The 20,322-nt window shown below is 49.4% G+C and overlaps 1 protein-coding gene, 1 long non-coding RNA gene and 1 pseudogene across 3 annotated transcripts; 1 reads left to right on the plus strand and 2 right to left on the minus strand.

Moving 5' to 3' along the window:
• Positions 1–8,287: 8,287 nt before the first annotated feature.
• On the minus strand, positions 8,288–8,453 carry LOC123063786 (uncharacterized; annotated as a pseudogene).
• Positions 8,454–9,944: 1,491 nt separating this feature from the next.
• On the plus strand, positions 9,945–15,885 carry LOC543161 (transcription factor GAMYB). 2 transcript variants are annotated; one of them, XM_044485860.1, is made up of 4 exons: positions 9,945–10,103; positions 12,920–13,305; positions 14,131–15,139; positions 15,224–15,885. In XM_044485860.1, the coding sequence occupies exons 1-4, from the start codon at positions 10,016–10,018 to the stop codon at positions 15,499–15,501; spliced, it is 1,761 nt and encodes a 586-aa protein (XP_044341795.1). In that variant the 5' UTR covers positions 9,945–10,015; the 3' UTR covers positions 15,502–15,885. The 2 variants fall into 2 exon arrangements, with proteins under 2 accessions (XP_044341795.1, XP_044341796.1); XM_044485861.1 differs by lacking the exon at positions 9,945–10,103 and adding an exon at positions 11,132–12,289.
• On the minus strand, positions 10,838–13,077 carry LOC123062379 (uncharacterized). The gene is made up of 2 exons (XR_006429645.1): positions 12,940–13,077; positions 10,838–10,988 (listed from the first exon to the last, which is right to left on the minus strand). It is a non-coding gene; the product is annotated as an uncharacterized lncRNA (long non-coding RNA).
• Positions 15,886–20,322: the final 4,437 nt, after the last annotated feature.

Below are 20,322 nucleotides of genomic sequence, written 5' to 3' on the forward strand. Positions count from 1 at the left end.
CTGCGAGTATTGATTTTCCTTTTCGTTTACTTTCCTGCATGCATATCCAGCTTAATTCACTGTCTGATTGATCAATGCAAAATGCAAGACGTATACCGCTGCCTGCCTCGAACTCCGACCGACGTATTGCAGTCCCCCTGGATGAATTCCTAGCTACATGCCTAAGCTAGCTCAATTCATCGTCCGACTGATCAATGCAAAATGCAAGCCGGATACCCCGAACTCTGACCGACCTGCCTTCCCTTCTACAGCAAGCTACCTGTATGAGAAACTGAGCAGCAGTTCTGCACATTGAATTTGACCACGACCAAGCTCGCACTTAGCACGTCGGAATTCTAAACATGTACGCAAGATGTAGTCCAACTGTTGAAGAATCACCGGAGGCGGAGAGAATCTGCAGGTACGTAACGTGGTCATGCTCATGCATCGATCGACCGGGGGTCAGCAGATTAACTACCGCCCCGGCCGGCGACGCGTGAAACTGGTCCCGGGCGGAGGAGCGGTGCATGTCTTTCTCTTTCACACACAGTAGTACTAGTAGCTACCTAGCCCAGCGTGCGTAGGTCCGACTCCGGCGTGCACACACACGAATCCTTGACCAGCATCGCATCGGTCGATCAGGCAGGCCGCCACATGGAAGGTCGGGTAAAGGGCAGGCCGCCACCCATGTCACGGCGTACCACAGCCCAACAACTCTCGCCGGCGTAAGAACATCCATCCTCCTGCATGCATGCGCTCAAACGGCTGCGGGAGCAAGAGCTCCCATCCCTCCAAGCGATGCACATAATCCCACCCGCTAATCAGCCCACCCAATATTATTCGGACCGAAGCAGCGAAGGTTGTGCACACTACTCCCTCCGTTCCAAATTACTCGTCGTGATTTTAGTTACTCCCTCCGTTCAGAAATACTTGTCTTAGAGATGGTTGTATCTTCCCCTATTTACTAATAAAGCAAATAGTGCTTCTGGTCATACGTCATTAGAATTATCCCTGAAGTTGATACAAATTACCCACCATGCCACCCGTAAGTATTTCTCAAAGTCGCGCTGGATTGATATCCTCATGTAACCATATCGAAGGTGTAGTGCGGTGGCTAATGCTTTAATCCTCCAGGTAAGAGACCTGTGTTCGATCCAAGGCTCCACCACATTTTCTTTTCGTTTCTCATTTCTGTTTTGTGATTTTCCTTCTATACATTAATTATTAGGGATTTTCAAAAATTCAAAAGGTTGCGAATTTTGTTAAGAAATAAAACATTGGTGAATTCAAAAATGTTCTCGAAAGCATAAAATGTTCTTGATTTAAAAAACTCCTATTTTTTTATTTCTTTTTTGCCTTTTTTTTCTCATATCCGTTTTTTTCTCGTCTTTAAATTAATTCGGGATTTCAAAAATTTAAAAGATTGTGAGTTTTGCTTTTTTTTTTGAGAAATCATAAAATTTCTGTGAATTCAGAAAATGGTCGGGAAATCAAAATGTTCGCAATTTTTAGAAAATTGTTTGCATGTCATAAAGAAATTCTCGATTTATAAAAATATGTTCATGAAATAAAATAATGTTCATGATTCTTAGAAAATGCTTGTGTATTCAACACGCTTTTGGGAATTGGAAAAAATGACCATGAAATTTTAGAAAAGGATCAAAAAAAATCAAACAGATCCATTGAAACAGATATGTAAATAACGAACAAAACAAACCATAGATCCGGAGAAGTTATTTTATTATTTTATTTAGTTCATCGCACATGGGGTAAAAAAAGAATTTATGTGTTCTTTACAACGTTGATCCCCAAAAAAATGACACATTTTTCAATGGGTTAGTTTTTGTAAGCTATATGAAATGACTAAATGTTTAATTTACTTCCATACATATCTATGTTTATTGTGGTATTATAGTTTTACAGGTCATGAAAAACACCACGACGCTAGCTAAAGTCGAGACACATGATTCATCATTCTACCTTAGGCAGGATCTATCAATACAGTTTGCTCAGGCAAAAAACATTTTGTTGTGACGCCTTAAGAAATAAAGTCGTCATGAGACCATCACATTTTCAGTTTTTGAAATGACTTTTTAAAAGTCTCTTATCTCATTATGACATGATTTTGATGTACTTTATGAAGTGATATTTTAAAAGGTTGTATCTCATCCTTGCATAATTTGCATAAACTGATTTATTTTTCTCCCGTGGCAATGCACAGGCCTATTTGCTATCTAGAACTAAAACAAGCCTAGATACAATCATTTTTAGGACAAGTATTTCTGAACGGAGGGAGTAGAAGATAAGGGCGAGCAACATCACCTGCCAAACTATTTGTACTAGAAATGACACGGTACACACGAGAGCCGAGTCTCGCCGGGCGCGCTGCAGAGCTTAGCTTAGGGCATCTCCAGCCGCACCCCCAGGAAGGCCTCCCCAGGCGTTTTTTTTGCGCCGGCGCCGAAAAAACGGCCCAGTCGCGCCCCCAGGAGCCCGGTTTTCGCTGGCCTAGGCCGAAAACAGCGCCGGCGGACCCAGGCCGAACCCGGCGCGCTGGGGGGCGCCCGGGGGCGCCGGGGCGAACTGTTTTGGCACGAAAAACCCGCGGGTCAGCCGCGTCAGGGACACGGCGGCTCGTCTTCCCCCCAACTGCCTTGGTTCCCGCGAGGAATTAATGGCAAGGCTGCCGCCGGTCAGCCTTGCCATTGATTCCTCACGGGCGGCGCGTCTCGGGACGGTGCGCCGACGCCTCCCCTCCCTCGCACGCGTACACACGGCGCGGAGCGGCTATAAAAGCCGGCGGTTCTCGCCGGTGCCCACACCATTCGCCCCTCGCCGCCGCCTAGCCCCCTCTCTCCGTCTCCGTCTTCCTCTCCCGAGCGCCACCGGCAGCCCCTCTCTCTCCCTCTCTACCACCGCCGGGCCCGTCGCCATGGCAGAGCGCTTTCCCGGAGACGAGGCGGCGGCGAACGGCTTCGGCCGGCGTTCGCTCCGCGAACAGGAGTCCTGGCTCCTGTTCCAGGCGAACATCTCGGCGCCGCCGGACATGCGCGCCGGGCCGACGGGGTGGCGGCTCGGCGACGGGGGAGTGCCCGTTCCCCTGTTACCCGACGCCGCGGCGAAGCCCACGTACTTCGCCGAGGAGGTCGAGGTCGCGCGCGCCTCCCTGACCGACGAAGAGCGCTCCCTCCCCCAGTACGCCGTCGGCAATCACGCGGCTTGGGCGGCGTACTTCCAGCGCCGCCAGCAGCAGCGCCTGGCCTCCACAACGACGCGCCGGTGGTCGGCGGCGTGAAGAACATCGTGGGGCGCCACCTGTGGTGGGGCGTCCCGGGCCGCACGCTGGAGGGTGTGCTGACGCACCTCGACGGCGGCAACAACCCGCCGTTGACCTATCCTGCGACGGGGGCCGCCCCGTCGCAACACCGACGCGCATGGGTGCCAAGGAGGTTCGCCTCCTCCTCGTCTTCCTCCTCTCACTCATCTTCCCACTCCTCCGGTTCTCCGGCGCTTTTTGGCGTCAAGGCCGAACCCGCGGCGGAGACGCCAATCAGTCGGCGCACTCGCAGCGTCGGCATCGTCATCAACGAGGGCGGCCGGCGCGCCCCCTCCTCGTCGGCTCCTCCGCGCTTCGTCAAGCTGAAGATGGAGCCGGGGCTGGCGCCGGTGGAGGCGGAGTTCGACGACGACGACGCGACCCTAGAATGGGCGCGCGAGGACTCCATTGCAATGGAGAAGGCGCGCCGGGAGAAGGAGAAGGAGCGCCAGCGCGCCGCCCTGCGCCGCTTCGAGGAGCGCTGACGCGGCCGCGTTGAAGACGGGGTCGTCGTCTTATGCGACAGCGACGACGACGACGACGCGCCGCCGCCAGTCCGCCATGATGACGCCGGGCAGTGGTCCAGCAGGGGCGCCCGCGTGAAGGAGGAGAAGGCCGACGACGACGATGGCGGTGACAGCGGCGACGACTTCAGCCCTTTTTTTTAGATTGGGTTAATATAATAAAAATGCACGAATTTCACCGAAATTTGTCATGTTTGATCGAAATTTAACTAATTTTTATTATAACTTCGCCGAATAGTGCTTCTTTTTAATACGCGCCTGAGAACGGTCCTGTGGACCGATGGCTGGGAACCGACTCATCCTCAGGCGGCGCTTTTAGACGCCCTTGGAGGGAGCGTTCCCCGTGGCGACCGGGGCATTTAGGAGCGCCGCGAAAGGCAGGGGCGCCGTTTGCCAAATCGAACGAGGCCAGCCAAGGGCGCACGGAAATTATCGTTTCTTGGCGAGGATGATGGTACTATGGCCTAAAAAAATGAAAAAAGAATCGAGGCCCTCCTCGGTCGTCGCTCGTCGCGTCGAGGCGCAGGGTGGGAGGGAGGGAGGGACCACCGTGTGCGGGAGGGGGGCGGTGGGGCCGGGCGCACCACCCACGGGGGTTGCATGCTCGCTCGATTGCTTGCTCCGCTTGCGTTGCATGGCCCCACGGCGTGGGCCCGGGTTTCGTGGTAGGCGCCACACATGCAGCAGCAGCGGGATCGCCTCGCCTCGCCGGGGAAGGGAAGGGATCGGCATCGTCGCGCCTAGCTAGCTAGCCCCGGCGCCCGCGTGGGCCCGCCCCCTCTCCCGTGGGCACGCATCGCTCTCCCCCTCCTGCCGGGTGCTGGCTAGGTCAAATTTCCCCGAGTTTTGCCCACCTCCATCGGTCGACACATGCCCCTGCTCCTGAGTCGGATGCTCCTCTTTTTTTTCTCCAGAAAACAAAAAAGGAAGGAGTATGGTGCTCCTTTGATTGGCCCAAACATCTATCCATCCCCGGCCTCGAGTTCTGGACGATGGTGAAGACCCTGGCAAAAGTTGACCCTGCTGAACAAACTTTTCTTTTCGCGAAAAAGAGGATTGCCCCCGGCCGACCCTGCTGAGCACGACCAGATCACCAAGGTACAGAGGCAGGGCTGCTCGATCCATGTACATTAGGACAACTCCACCTCGCGATTCTATCCTATCCGGTCCTGTCTGTTTAAGGTAAAACGAATAAAAGACACGGTCCAGCGCGCGACGGCCCAGAACCATCTTGTCCGTTTTATGTCTGGACCGATTCATTTTGAGCGCAAACTTGCGCCGGGTTTGATTCGTGACGGACACCAAACGGACGCGCGCCTCGTCCGCATCGGGGCCGCGTGGCAGGCGGCCACCTACCTCCCACCCGTCCACATCAATGCACACGAGCGGGTGGCCCCACCAGTCATCCGCACGTCGAACGGTCGCCGTCCTTCTTTAAGTGGGAAGCGTGGACGAGTCGTCGTCCACACTACCCCACGCCATCCCGCGGCCTCCTCGAAACCCAACAACCCCAGTCCCAAACCTTATCCAACACCTCGCCGGACGGCCGCCCGCAGCCATGGGCCGCAAAGGCAAGCACGACCGCGAGGCTGGTTCCTCGTCGGGACGCCGCCGCGAGCCCGCGTCGCCATCGCCACCATGTTGGGCCCCGCGCCGCCCGCCTTCTCCATCGCACCCACGTCCGCCGGCGAGCGCGACCGGCATTATATCCGCGCGTCGGTGTGCCACCGTTATTGGGAGACGAGGACGCCACTCCCCTGGAGCGACGTCCATCTCCCCAATAACTGGCATCTCTCCGCCGATCGGGTCCCGATCCCGACGAGCGGCCGTGCGCGCCACACGGAGATCGAGCGCCGCCGCCGCCTCCTTCCCGACGACCTCTTCTACGACCCCAGGTACGCCCCCGACTCCGGGCTCTGGGACACCTAGTTTCGTCACGAGCACGACACCAGGCGCGCGTCGTTCTTCGCCGGCACCTCGACGGGGCCGCGGCGGCCACGACAAGAGCGCGCAGCGCCTGCTTCCCAGGAGCGCGGGCGTAGGCGGGTGCGCGGCGTCACGCCCACGCCGTCGCCTTCCCCGTCTCCATCGCCACCTCCCCTCCTCGCATGACAGCGGAGGAGGAGGCCCGTCTCCTGCAGCGTGCCATGGACGACTCCATGAACACGCACGATGAGCACCAGTGGGACGGCCTGGAGGAGACCATGGCCCTCTCTGCCGCCGGGGACGTCGCCTTCCCGGAGCTGCAGATGGCGGCCGTCACGGAGGAGGCGATGGAGAAGGACCCGCCGGCCGCATTCCAGCAGCTGCTGGGCCAGGGGTGGGGCTGGTCCTGCACTACTCCGGAGATGGTCGCCGGCATGGGCGTGAACTGGTGCCCCACTCCGCCGCGGTCACCGGAGCAGGAGGCATCGCCACGGGAGGAGGTGGTGCAGGCACCTCCGGCCGTCCAGCCCGCCCCCGTCTACCACGCACCGCCGGCCCACCTGTGGACGCCGCCGGCCTACGTTGACCTCGTCAGCGACGACGACGACACCGGCGGTCAGTGAAGACGGCGACGGCGACGGTACCGACGGGCGCGGCACGAGCGCGCGGGAGGCATTTTTTTATTTTGTTTTTATGTGTTAATTATGAAAGTGGGCCTTTTAAGTGGCCGTGGAAACTGGGCCGTTTTGTGGCCGACTCTATATATGTTTTATATTTTTTTAAATGCGTTTATTTACTTTTTTAGTTATTTCATTCTAGTTTTTATATTTTTTATTCACGTGCATCTCGGACACGATTTCGGATGCGGCCGCATAATGGACGTACGTACAACCTATCTGACAAAGCCGGACACGGACGAACCCATCGGCACCAAAAAAACAAAATCCGGCCAATCCAAATATCCGTTTGGGGTCGCGCGCCTCCCTCGTCCCGAGTGAGTCATCGATGCTGGCTCGTTGCTGGTCGCCGTTCGTCGAGTTAGGCCGGCCATGGTGATCTGTGGCCAAAGAAGACGCTGGGTTTGACAGGCTATGACAGACGACGATAGGGAGCGGTTTGTGGAACACAAGGAGATGACAAGATTGAAGAAAGCCTATCCCGAACATGTACTGCGACGTATGCCTCGGCGCTTAATTACCTCCAGAGCAAGCACAGTGGATGCATGTGTGCACGGTTCGAGGCCGCACCAGCGTGCTTTTTCCGCGTGCCAAGTAGAGTACTCCCTCCGGTCCTTTTTACTCTGCATATTAGGTTTGACCGAAGTCAATCTTATTCAACTTTAGCCAAGTTTATACAAAAAATTATAGACATTCATATAACAACACCAATATTATTAGATTTATCTTGGAATATATTTTTATATTATATTTATTACATATTATAGATGCTAATAATTTTTAATATAAATTTGGTCAAACTTAGCAAAGTTTGACTTTCGGCAAATTCAATGTGCAGAGTAAAAAGGACCGGATGGAGTACGTACTACAGGACGGTAGGAGTAATTCTGCTGGCTGCTGCACACACCACGTACAGGCACAGCGTGTTGATTCGTTTTTACGTACTACCCTTGAGTGCATGCACTATACCACAGCGGCACGTACGTACTACAGTGGAGCAGATTGCACGTACGAGATAAAGCAGCCGGCAGCGATGGCAGTGGCCACGCTCTAGGCTGAAGCCGCGGCATGCGCAGCCCGAGCCGAACCGATGGCAAGCAAAGCCGCCGGAAGGCCCGGAACCACAAACGCTGTCCTGTGCTCTCCTCACCGCCGCAGAGGCGCACACCAATCTGCAGCAGCCATCTACGGGCGGCAGGAAGCAGGCAGCGCCATTAATGCCGTCCCTCGAAGTGAGCACAGGGCCGAGCAGTGTCCATCTACGTCGCCGTCCTCCCTTGCCCTTTCCGAGAGCTGCCCAAGTTACCGTTCGGTACAAAGATGACAATACAGCCACCGTTTTGCCACGAATTTCTACCGAACGGCCGCCGGCCGTAGGGTATTCGCGCGCTAGCCCAATTAGCCGTTCCATGATCTCCCGTGCTACGGGTTGAGCACGCACTATCACCGTCGCTAGAAGGGTTGGACGCACTTTGTCGCGCCGTTGACTTTTGTCAAGCCTTTTAAGTTTAATCAAATTTACAGAGCAATGTATCAAAATCCAAATTCTCAAATCCACATGATTAGATCATCATAAAATGAATTTTCATATTTTTTTCTAATATTCTGGATGCCGATATTTTATGCTCTAAACTTGTTCAAGGCTAAAGAAATTCGACTTAAAAAAACTAATATCCCTTATATTTTGACACTAATGGGATATTTAATTTCGCTGGTGGAGGAGATAATAGAGTGTGTTTACTTTTATTTATATTTTATGGTGATTTGATGGGTCTTTCTTAGTGTGGTTCTGTGTTATCCACCAATCAATATATATTTATATGGAAAGAGATTTGTGTTCGTGGCTGCATGTGTTATCATTTTTTTGAGGGTGTGCCAGCCTAGGCGATAGTGCAACGCCTAGTCGACACGCGAGAGGCCCAATAGCAAGCTACTGTGATGGCCTCTTCCGCATAAAAAATAAATTTAATATTATTGTGGGCATGTAGCCCACATATATCCATTTGTTTTTTCTAGGTGATGAAAGGGTGCACGGGATTGATATATATTTTATGGGCCGGTTGTCGCTGATTGATTAAAAAATCAGTTACCTGGTCAAAATCGTAAACCAAATTCAAAATTGAATACCTCAACTGAACGAAATAGCTTCAACATTAGGAGGCATAGGGAATTAAAAGAATTGAACAAGAGAGCTCCTTGAGAAGTTCTTGACCCTGTCAAAATCAGATAACCTAATTCTAAATTAAAGACCTCAATTAATTAATTAATTAATTAATTATAATAAAAAAGTCTCCAATTAATTATGAAGCCTTAAAAATAGAAGCACAATATACGGTATAAAAGAATGGGTCTGTTTAGGACTCATCTAGATGTGACATAGTTGATTTTCACTCTGTTTGTGATCTATTTTTTTTGTCCTAGTTTTTTGTTTCTTGTTGCTGCATTATATATTTGTGGAAGGTTAGATGTGACATCCTTAAAAAACATCTAGATGTGAATTAGGCAAACTGTAAAAGAATTAAATGAGAGAATTTTAAAAAAATTATTAACCCAATAAATTTTGGGTGACCTAATTTTAGTTTTGAAGATCTCAATTGAACGTGGACTCTTATTCTAGGCTTCCGGTGGGAAGGGAGGATACGGCAATCGCCAGGCAGCTATACGTGCGATCGACGGTGACGGTCTGCTTAGACAGACCCAATTCGTCCTCGCCATTTTCCAGGTCACGGTCAAGTTGTCAACGTTATCCCCCTCGTACGTTCGTTCAAATGCATATACGTCCGTCTCCTCAGTGCGTATTCGAAGGAAGGGCCGCGGAAACATCCGGTGTCCTTCCTACACACATTAAGCCAGGGGCACGTACCGACGACCCATGCGACCTTATCAGGCACGCCCGCCCATGTCCGCTTCTTCTGCAGGAGATGAAGATGAATACGCACACAGTTTGCCTTTCAAGATATATACCTTATCCGTCACGTAATATAAGAGCGTTTTCGACACTCCACCGGATGTTTCCGTGTGCGGCGTAGGGACACGCATGAACTTGCACGATCCATACGGCTTTAGCGTGTACCATCAGTACATGCAAAATTGTCAGATAAACTAAGCATGGGGTGCGTCCGTGCGTGCAGTGACACGCACGCATGAACTTTCACGATCCATACGGCTTTAACGTGTACCACCAGTACATGTAATTTGTCATAAGGTTAAGCCGATCCACCGGGCGCTCCGCATGCATGTGGTATTTCCCGTCCGAGCACCTGACCGGCCCGATCGACCGCCACGCGTACTAGCAGGTACGCATGCGTGCGCGGGCCGTCTGAATTAGCAAACCCCACCAAACGCATCGCCGCGTGTTAGACGACCCACGGGACGGAACCGGGGGCACGCACGGTGTGTTCGTTCCTCCGATCGAGAAGCAACTCGAAAGCAGATGGATGCATGCAAGTCCACGTGGCCTAAACTTTTTTTCTTTGTACACAATACATACGCAAGCACTATATATACGCGCATAGACCGTCCCCTATGAACGCACAACGCATACACATCCTATCGCTGTGAGCACATCCGAGAGACAAAACCAGCATACCATCATGAGCTTTTACAAAGACATCGTAGGCGCCTCGTATTCGACGGGAACATCTCATCCCACTCAACGCGCAAACCCTGCAATCAATCCAGGTTAAATGCCCATTCGATCAGCTCCTCTTTTTCCCCTAGGGTAAAAGAGTTTTATTCCATATGAATGAATAGGGTTACACTCATATCGATCAGCTCCACCCCCTTTTCTTCAAGTAAAAGAGTTTTATTTCATATGAATAGAATTGCAGCCCTATTGATCAGCTCCTCTCCTAGTGTCGTGCCCGAAATTATGCCTAGCTAGCTGGTGGGCAAATATACGGTGGGCGCCAGTGTCGTCTTCTCCCTTTTTTTTATTAAGCTTTTCTATACAGAACCGAGGGGGGGAGACGAGGCAGTGGTGACCGAGTCGGAGCTGGGTGAAAGATTAGCTAGTTAATTGCACCGCATGCATGCACAGCTTGATTCTTGACTTGTCGTCCACTGAGAACTGCATATTCTTGTTCACAAAGCATACTAGTTAATCAATCATACTCGGATCACGGCAGTACGCTGGTTTAATAATTAACAATAAATCCGCGATGGCGACTTGTCCACTTTAAATATTTCCTGCGCTCTGTACCATGATCGCGCGGGAGAATAGGGACAAGCTGCCGGAATATACCTAGAGGTTTAGAGAGGGAGGGAGAGGGAAGGTGGAGGATTAGATTACTGATGAGAGGAAGAGAGATGGAAGGGGGGAGGGTGAAGAACTAAAGATGGCAAATAAGACGAAAGCGGTGGCGGAATCGGATCCGAGACAGAAACAGTAAGCGAGAGATGCACGGAGATGCCCAAGATGGAAATGCATCTTTAGCTTTTATAAGTTTTAACCCAAGTTGGGCGTAGTTTTTGTGTCTGGTTACATCATGTACCTAGTCTTTTAACACCGGCCGCGTCTCTTAGAGTAGTAACTCTTTTATCCAAGCGGACGAACCGCATAGCACCCTGTAACAAATGGTCTTGTTATCGTAGAATAGAAAACAAAGACTGCGTAGGTAAGGCAACTACTGACATCGCGTGCAAGTGGTAGTCGTCTCCTCCTGGATAATAATTTGACTAAGAAACATATTTTTCGCAAAAAAAGGACTAAGAGACATGTGTGTTAGTGCATGATGATTGTTTGAAAAGTCTTTTTTTGACAGATTACACTAGGAATTTTGTGAGCGGATATTCAAAACGCCCACCAGGAGCACATGATCCTGAATAATTTTGCTAATGTTCACGAGGAAAATCAACATGCATTTGTTCGCGTCCTTTTGGATGTATGTAATTTTCATGGAGAAAACATGCGACATGTGCTAAAAACAAACTTATCACTTGAAAATTTGCTTTTTGGAGCACCAAATTTTGTTTTGTTTCTCACATCACAACATAAGTCATTTATTCATCTAACTTTACATGTAAAAAAGGACGCACAAATTAAGATTTTTAAGATATTTTTCTACTGTTTTACTGTTTATCCGGGAGCCAAAACTTTGTCCCTCTTTTGTGAGATATATTCGCTATGCTTGAGTATGCTAATTCCAAAAATTATGCTATGTATGAGTCACCACTTTTTTTATCACAATTTCCACCTTTTATGCTCTATGCACAACTAAGTCTTGTAGAAGAATTACAATAAATAAATTATACTACTCCGTCTGACCCATATTAATTATGCGGCAATTAATATGGATCCGAGGGAGAAGAATAGTATATTTGTGTACTATTTGTGCCCAACATTTTTCTACTACTTCATTCAATGGTTTATCTCACCTGGTTTTTAGATACTCAGTATTAATATCAGATATACTTCCTTACATAATAAATGAAGGTGAAGAGATAAAAGATTACAGTGATGCAATTGAAGCGAAAAGAGCCGAAAATATAGGGGGCTCCCTCTAGCTCTAGAGAGAGAAAATAGGCGCCCATGCGGGCGTGCCCAATAGCGTTGCTCCCTGTACCTTTCAGCTTTATAATCCCCCCACAAATCTCTCCCCACTCCCTCGCCCTCCCCTCTCTCTCCTCCCTCAAAACTCTCCCTCCCTCCCTGAAAATTCTCCGCATACTGGGTGCCCAAGTGGTGCCGGCATCTCGCTGAGGCGCGCGCGAGAGAGGGACAGAGAGAGATTCTCCCCTGTCTCCACTCCCCCGCCGCTCCACCGAGACCCGCCGCCGAGCCGGGAGGAGGAGCTGCAGCTCAGCTCCGTCGCTGTTCAGCCCCCGGCCCCGAGCTGATCGACCCGCCGGCGGCGAGATTCGGCCAGGTAGCTCCTCTTCCTGCAGAATTCCGGGTCCTTTTGGGCGCGGGGACGGTGATCCGGGGCGCTCCAGTGGTGGAATTGTGTGTTTTGCCTTTTTCTTTCTTCGGCCGGGTTCGGCCCCGTGGGAATTTTCCATTCTGGGGGCACGAGGAGTGGTGTTTACGCCTTTTTGTCTGCTTGTCTAGTGGTTTGATCTGTCAATTGCGAGGACAAGCCCGGCCCTTTCCTCTTTTTCACCTAAATCCTTGGCTAAAACTGCCGTGCTACCGCTGCCTGCCCCGAGTTCTTGAGCTCAAACATGTTACTACTACTTGTTCAATTTAATTCTTAACTAAGCAGTATTGAATGCCTCTGCTCTGCTGAATTTGGGAAGGAAGTGATTCCAATCTGGTGGTGTCTCCAGGTTTTTCAGTTGCGGCACAATAAATACATGCTTGCTTTCATGATTCTCTAAAAATGTTTGCTCTCTTGATCGGCTTCTCGTGTTGTCTGATTGCATAATTCGAACAGTCCCGTGTGATTCAAGCAGTAGAACTCGATAAATTTTCTCAAAAAAAGTACTGTGCTAGCAGTAGTGCTCAATTCGTAATCTAACAATTTTCTTTCTTTTTGTTTGTTCTTGGCGTAATTCAGGGCACGACGGAGAGATGTACCGGGTGAAGAGCGAGAGCGACTGCGAGATGATGCATCAGGAGGACCAGATGGACTCGCCGGTGGGCGACGACGGCAGCAGCGGAGGGTCGCCCCACAGGGGCGGCGGGCCGCCTCTGAAGAAGGGCCCCTGGACGTCGGCGGAGGACGCCATCCTGGTGGACTACGTGAAGAAGCACGGCGAGGGGAACTGGAACGCGGTGCAGAAGAACACCGGGTTGTTCCGGTGCGGCAAGAGCTGCCGCCTCCGGTGGGCGAACCACCTCAGGCCCAACCTCAAGAAGGGGGCCTTCACCCCCGAGGAGGAGAGGCTCATCATCCAGCTCCACTCCAAGATGGGCAACAAGTGGGCTCGGATGGCCGCTCATGTAAGTGCGATGCCACGCTGATTCACTGCTTTACTTCATGTACTACTAGTAGTAGATGTCTACCAGTAGCAAGTCATGCTCTTTGTGTGCTGTTCTTGAGCCTTGCATGATTTCTTCTTACGTCATGGTCACATGGGGTTGAAAGCTACCGATTTTTATCGATTGATGATTGTTCTGAATACCCTATAGTTTTTATGTAGTGAATTGTTCTGTTTAATTTATGTATTGGAACTGTGTTAATATTTGTGGCCTTTCCTGTTACTTACTGTTGTTGCTCTCGATGAAAGACTAACTTAAATGATTATCTAGTGCAATTTAGGAAGTAATCAAACTTGGGCTTTAAGTTGGTACATACTGTGTTCAGCTCTACTATTGTTGTTACTGAAAGCAAATTGGCCTAACACATAAAAAGGTTGGAAATTGACGGCTGCATATGTAGCCTTAAATAGGTAGTCCATTTTGGACCTTGACTGCGTTCAAGGGGCTTGCCTGCTAGTCTGGCATCTATGTTGACAAATTGACTATTATTAGTTAGGGGCTCTTTCAGTGTGACCAAGTAGTGTTGTTTTTGTTGACAATCTAGAGCTACTAATCTTGTATGGAATATTATGACTCGCAGTATTCAGTCAGTTTTTCTATCTTTTAGCATGTACTTGCTACAATTTGGACATAAGCCCTACAATTGATCCATGTTTTTCACACCGACCCCATTGAAAAATAGGTTATCATGTACAGTATATTACTTTATCCTGTGTACATGATTCTTGTATTTTTTCCCCACTTGTTAACTTGTTATTATTACTGACTTTGAGTACCTCTTCTCAGTTGCCAGGGCGTACTGACAATGAAATAAAGAATTACTGGAACACTCGAATAAAGAGATGTCAGCGAGCTGGCTTGCCAATATATCCTGCTAGCGTATGCAACCAATCTTCAAATGAAGATCAGCAGGGCTCCAGCGATTTCAACTGCGGCGAGAATCTTTCCAGTGACCTTCTGAATGGAAATGGTCTTTATCTGCCAGATTTTACCTGTGACAATTTCATTGCTAATTCAGAGGCTTTATCTTATGCACCACAGCTTTCAGCTGTTTCAATAAGCAGTTTGCTTGGTCAGAGCTTTGCATCCAAAAACTGCGGCTTCATGGATCAAGTAAACCAAGCAGGGATGCTAAAACAGTCTGACCCTTTACTCCCTGGATTGAGCGACACCATCAATGGCGCGCTCTCCTCGGTCGATCAGTTCTCAAATGACTCTGAGAATCTCAAGAAGGCTCTGGGTTTTGACTATCTCCATGAAGCCAACTCTAGCAGCAAGATGATTGCACCATTTGGGGGTACACTTACTGGCAGCCATGCCTTTTTAAATGGCACCTTCTCTACTTCTAGGACCATCAATGGTCCTTTGAAGATGGAGCTCCCTTCACTCCAAGATACCGAATCTGATCCGAATAGCTGGCTCAAGTATACCGTGGCTCCTGCGATGCAGCCTACGGAGTTGGTTGATCCCTACCTTCAGTCTCCGACAGCAACTCCGTCAGTGAAGTCGGAGTGTGTGTCGCCAAGGAACAGCGGTCTCTTGGAAGAGCTGCTTCATGAAGCTCAGGGACTAAAATCTGGGAAGAATCAGCAGCTTTCCGTGAGAAGTTCAAGTTCCTCTGTCAGTACGCCGTGTGATACTACGGTGGTTAGCCCAGAGTTTGATATCTGTCAGGACTATTGGGAAGAACCTCTGAATGAATATGCTCCTTTCAGTGGCAATTCACTCACTGGATCCACGGCTCCTGTTAGCGCTGCGCCGCCTGATGTTTTTCAGCTCTCCAAAATTTCTCCTGGTGGGTATATTTTTAAATTCCTCATCCTTTGTTAAGAGTGAAAATTGCTCGAGTTACTTATATGAATATATCCTGTATTTGCAGCACAAAGCCCTTCGCTGGGATCTGGTGAGCAGGCAATGGAGCCTGCATATGAGCCTGGGGCTGGGGACACTTCGTCTCATCCTGAAAACTTCAGGCCAGACGCACTCTTCTCCGGGAACACAACTGACTCGTCCGTCTTCAACAACGCCATAGCCATGCTCCTGGGCAACGACATGAACACGGACTGCAAGCCTGTTTTCGGCGACGGTATCGTGTTTGATACTTCCCCGTGGAGCAACATGCCACATGCTTGCCAAATGTCGGAGGAATTCAAATGAATTCCTTGCCGAACCTTGAGCGGTATCGATGGAGATTCTTGGTATCCCTCACCCTGATTGTTTTGAGGAAGAATTCAGAGAAAGCCTCATCGATTGTATACCTGCGTGCTCGCCGTCGACAGGTCCTTGATGGCATATGCGGCTGCTACCAGATGTGCTCTCCATGCAACTAAGCCCCCTTTTCCCCAATAAAGTTGGTGGAGATAAGCCGGTTATCTATTTTTTGTTTGTTTGTTTCGAACTAGAGAACCCTTTTTTTTGTCATCTCCGTGGCATTTATTTGAACAATGTAAGATCAGTTACTGCTTTTCTTCTGGCGTACTCTCTCTTGCTGAACATTTCCCCTCAAATTGTCAATCGATAGCAGCATCTTTTTTTCTCGCAGCAGCATTTTGTTTGTGTGCTGGGTTCGTACTTCTTCTTCTTCTTTTCAGCTTGCTCTGTAAACTTGACTTATACTCTCCATCAAGCTGTTGTTTAGTACTTCCTCTGTTCCATAATGTAAGATGTTTTTTGACACTACACTAGTGACAAAAAACGTCTTACATTATGGGACAGAGGAAGTAATATATTACCTTCGTCCGGAATATGTTTTACATCTGTATCTAAAAAATCTAAGTCAACTAATTTAGGAAGGAGGGAGGAGTATTATTCAGTAGCTTGCTCTATGAAATTGTCTACTCATGGCTGCCGATTCAACTCCCGACTGGCCTACAAAACAGCGTCTGAAACATGCGCTGTCGTGTTTGCCAGCTGCTAGAGCATGGTAGCTAAAACTTGGTGGTGTTCTTTGTTGAGCCATTTGCCGCAGAAACAGAGGGAGCGGGGGAGGGCGCACACTATTTATGTGCCGGCGACGTGCCGTGGATGCGCCGGCCTTCATCGAACGGAGACGCCGCGCAGCACGCGCGCGATGTGCACGGCATAACTCGCGTGTGGCTCTCTCTGCCCGTGTCCGCGACGCACGGTTCGGGGGTCTCCCCTCGCAGCGCATACGGTGCCACGATTAATCAACGCACGCATGTGCGGATGTGCCTGGATTGTCACCAACAGGGATAAAGTCTTCCCTGAAAAATATAGTCGTACTACCATGCAACTGATTTCTTCCAGGCCGTTCAAAAAAAGAAAAACGATTTCTTCAAGGCCGATGCTACGTGTCGGACACCGGTGCCAGATTCGGCCGGTCGCACCACAGCCACACGATTCAGTGCATAACGTCCATTGGATCAATGGTCCCCGCAACAACAAAAAGTCAACACAAGCAGCACCGGCACTGCCGTTCCGCTGGCAAATGGCCGCCCACCATGCTCACGGCCGGCGACACCCACCTCGTCAAACTGCCAACAGTTGCACCACTGATCACCGCCCATCGATCCTCTACGCCCCATCACGGTTGCTTGTCCTGCTACGTTGGTTGCAGCATCGGGCGTGCTAAGTTCCAGCGGTATGACTATTGTAATATCGGGTGCCTCTAGTTGCAGCTCGCCGCCGCCGTACTGGTTCCATCTTGTTGTCGTGCCGGCAGCAGTATCGGGCGCTCCTCCAGTTGCAACTCGTCGCCGTCCTCATAGCATCCTCGGTGGCCGGTTCCAACTCCTTGTGATACCCTTCGTAGCACGCTTCGCCCTCGTACCAACTCCTCCTCAGCACCCCTTAGTGGTGAAAGGATCGAGATGGATCTAGGGAGGGGGGGTTGAATAGGTACAATTACAAATTTTAATTGTTACTTAGCAATTTTAGGCAATAATGCGGAATATGAAGTTTAGCCTAACAATTGCAAGTATGATGCTAAGTGCTAAGCAAGGAAAACAAGTAACGCAAGTAAGTGACCGGATAAGCACAATATGATATAAGTAAAGACTAAGAGACAAGTAAGCACAAGTAGAGAGTTAGGGTTAGGAATAACCGCAACTCCGAGAGACGAGGATGTATGCCGATGTTCACTTCTTTGGAGGGAAGCTATGTCACCATTAGAGAGGTGGATGTTACCACGAAGGCACACCAACGCCACGAAGGCTCACCCTATTCTCCCTTTGAGACAACACCACGAAGGCGTTTCTCAACCACTAGTGGTAGACCTTGGGGTGGTCTCCAAACCCTCACAAACTTTTCAGGGTAATCACAATGGTCGATTCCTCTCCAAAAGACTCCTACCGCCTAGGAGTCTCCAACCTCCAAAAGTAACAAGAACGATGGGGAAAAGCTCAAGACTTGCTCAAATCACGAATTCATTTGGTGCAAGGAAGGGGAGGAGTGGATCTATCACTTGGGTGGACAACTTCTCTCAAATGCTCTCAAATCCCTTAGGGATCTAAGATTTGGTGTGGAGAGTGAGTGAGTGAGAGAGAGTGAAATGTGTTATTGAGGATGTTTGAAGTGAATGGTCAACACTCACATGGGATAGGAGAGAGATATTTATAGTATGCCTCAATAAGTGGCCGTTGGAACCCAAAACAACACTGCAGCGTCAGACGTCCGATGCACAACGGATGACCGAGGGCTCGGAAGACACCGGACGTCCGATGTTTTGGCATAGTATAGAAGGTACCAGAGGATCCCGGACGTCCGATGTTTAGGCTCGATGGAGAAAGTACCGGACGACCGAAGAATATCGGACAACCGAGGGCTCGGCAGACACCGGATGTCCGACAGGGACCGGACGTCCGATGTTTCGCCACTGTATAGAATGTACCGGATGACCGGAGGGTCCTGGACATCCGATGTTTTGGCTCTGATGAAAGATTGCCGGACGTCCGGTGAATACCGGCCGTCTGATGTTTTGGCTCTGTATAGGAGGAGCCGGGCATCCGGTGAGTACCGGTCGTCTGACAGAGATGAAGATCAGATAATGAGTTTGAAGAAGATTTCGAGCAAGACTCTCACAAGACCCCATGCTCCCCTCTTAATAGTGCGGGATCCCTATACTCAAGAATAATCATAAATATAGTCTTGTTTCTTCGTTCTTGATGAAGTTAAATATTTCTAAAATCATAATCCACACACACAATTGATTCCGAGGGGACTAAAACCTGAGATATACTTGACAAACTTTGTTAGTCCCCTATGAGTATATTGTCATCAACATCAAAATAATATTAAGGGCATGACAATATACACATAGTACAAAAGAAATAAGGTTGTTCTATGCTTTAAGACAAACTTATTTAAGAGCTCCCCCTCTCAAACATAACTATTGCAAACATTATATGGAGAGCTCCCCCTCACAGAGACAACCATTAAGAATATATGAGCAAAATATCACGAAAACTCAATTAAAACCATCATCATATAAGCACAACACCATAATATCATAATATCTCATCATTCTTAGGACATAGTGGTTCAACATTACAACATAAGACATAGATATAAAGTCATATACCCACTTAAAGCATAATGGTTCAACATAAGAACATAGATAGCTAGTACTAGTTCTCCCCCTTGGCAACAACTACCCAAAAGGGACAGAGAGAACCCACAGACAGTCACATGTCATCATCATCATTAGGAGCTCCACTACCACCAGCATTGTCGAGGAAATCATCCCACTCAGGCCCCGAAGGAAAACCAAAGTCAGAAGGAGGAGCCACCGGAAGACGCTCATCGTCACCCACATCAATAGCCCGAGAGTCACGGAGACGAGACTTCAAGGCATTCTTGGAAGTGATCAAGCGAGTGACAACATCATGGTTGTGTGTGTAGTTGAAGGAGAACGCCTTCATCATGGCAGAGTGATCCTTGCCGATAAAACCAGCAAAAGCCCAAAGGACGCCGAGCCGGCAGTAGTAGCATGAGACCTAACAGTAGACCTGCGAGCAGGAGCAGACTTGGAGGTACCCTTTGGAGCAAAATAGTTGGCCATGTGAGGAAGAATAATCCACTTCTCATGCACATGGGTGCGGACAAGAGATAAGGGAGCCACACTCTCAATAAGAGCCTGAATGAAAGGACCACGAGAAAGGCACGCTTATACTGAAAGCTAGCAAGACGGATTTCATGCCATAGGAAATGAGGAACGTTGATCTTGCCTTTGGGAGAGTCATGGAGGCGAGACATAAGATCGATGCAATAACTATTGCAAGATCGCTTGTCACCCATGTTGGGATAGATGGTACAGATGATAAATTGGTAGATGATGTAGTAAGGAGATCTCCAAGTAGAAACTTGATTCAGATCCTTCATCTTTTCTTCCTCAGTAAGTTCATCAAGCTCCTTAAGAAGATAACCACAAGCCTCAACTGCTTTGGGTTTGTGATTTGGGTCATCTTTATGTATCTTTGAATCCACTGTACGGAAACCCAAGAGCAGCGACAAATTGAGCATAAGTGGCGGTGAGCTCAGTGTCAGATGTCAACCAAGTGACGGTCTTGTTAGGAGCAAAGAAGCAAGTGGCATAAAACTGATGGATAGAAGCCTGGTTAGAATCATGCTGAAATGCAAATAGAGCAGCAAGACCGGATGACTCAATGAGCTCAATGGCACCTGAGTACTTCACATGATGTTTCCGAATATGTGCCAAGTCAATGAAGTGGTGCAGAGAGAGACCCTTTGGGAGGACAACGAAGATGTAGATATCTTCCTGAACATTTGTGCGAAAACGTTGATCCAGAGAGTCTTGAACCACCTCGAATTAATCAACATCACGCTGGAACTTAAGATATGCAGGCATGGGCACTTTGGTGAAATCCTTGAGGATATGCCCATGAAGTTGAGGCGCCTCAAGGGGTATGTGACGACCATCGGCATGCGGCTGATCGGGAGGAGGAGGCATGTGAGTGGCCCTTCGAGAACCGCGGGGCGGGATGAAAACGTCACTTGCAC

This window comes from Triticum aestivum, chromosome 3A (genome assembly GCF_018294505.1).
Source record: "Triticum aestivum cultivar Chinese Spring chromosome 3A, IWGSC CS RefSeq v2.1, whole genome shotgun sequence".
NCBI classification, from domain to species: domain Eukaryota; kingdom Viridiplantae; phylum Streptophyta; class Magnoliopsida; order Poales; family Poaceae; genus Triticum; species Triticum aestivum.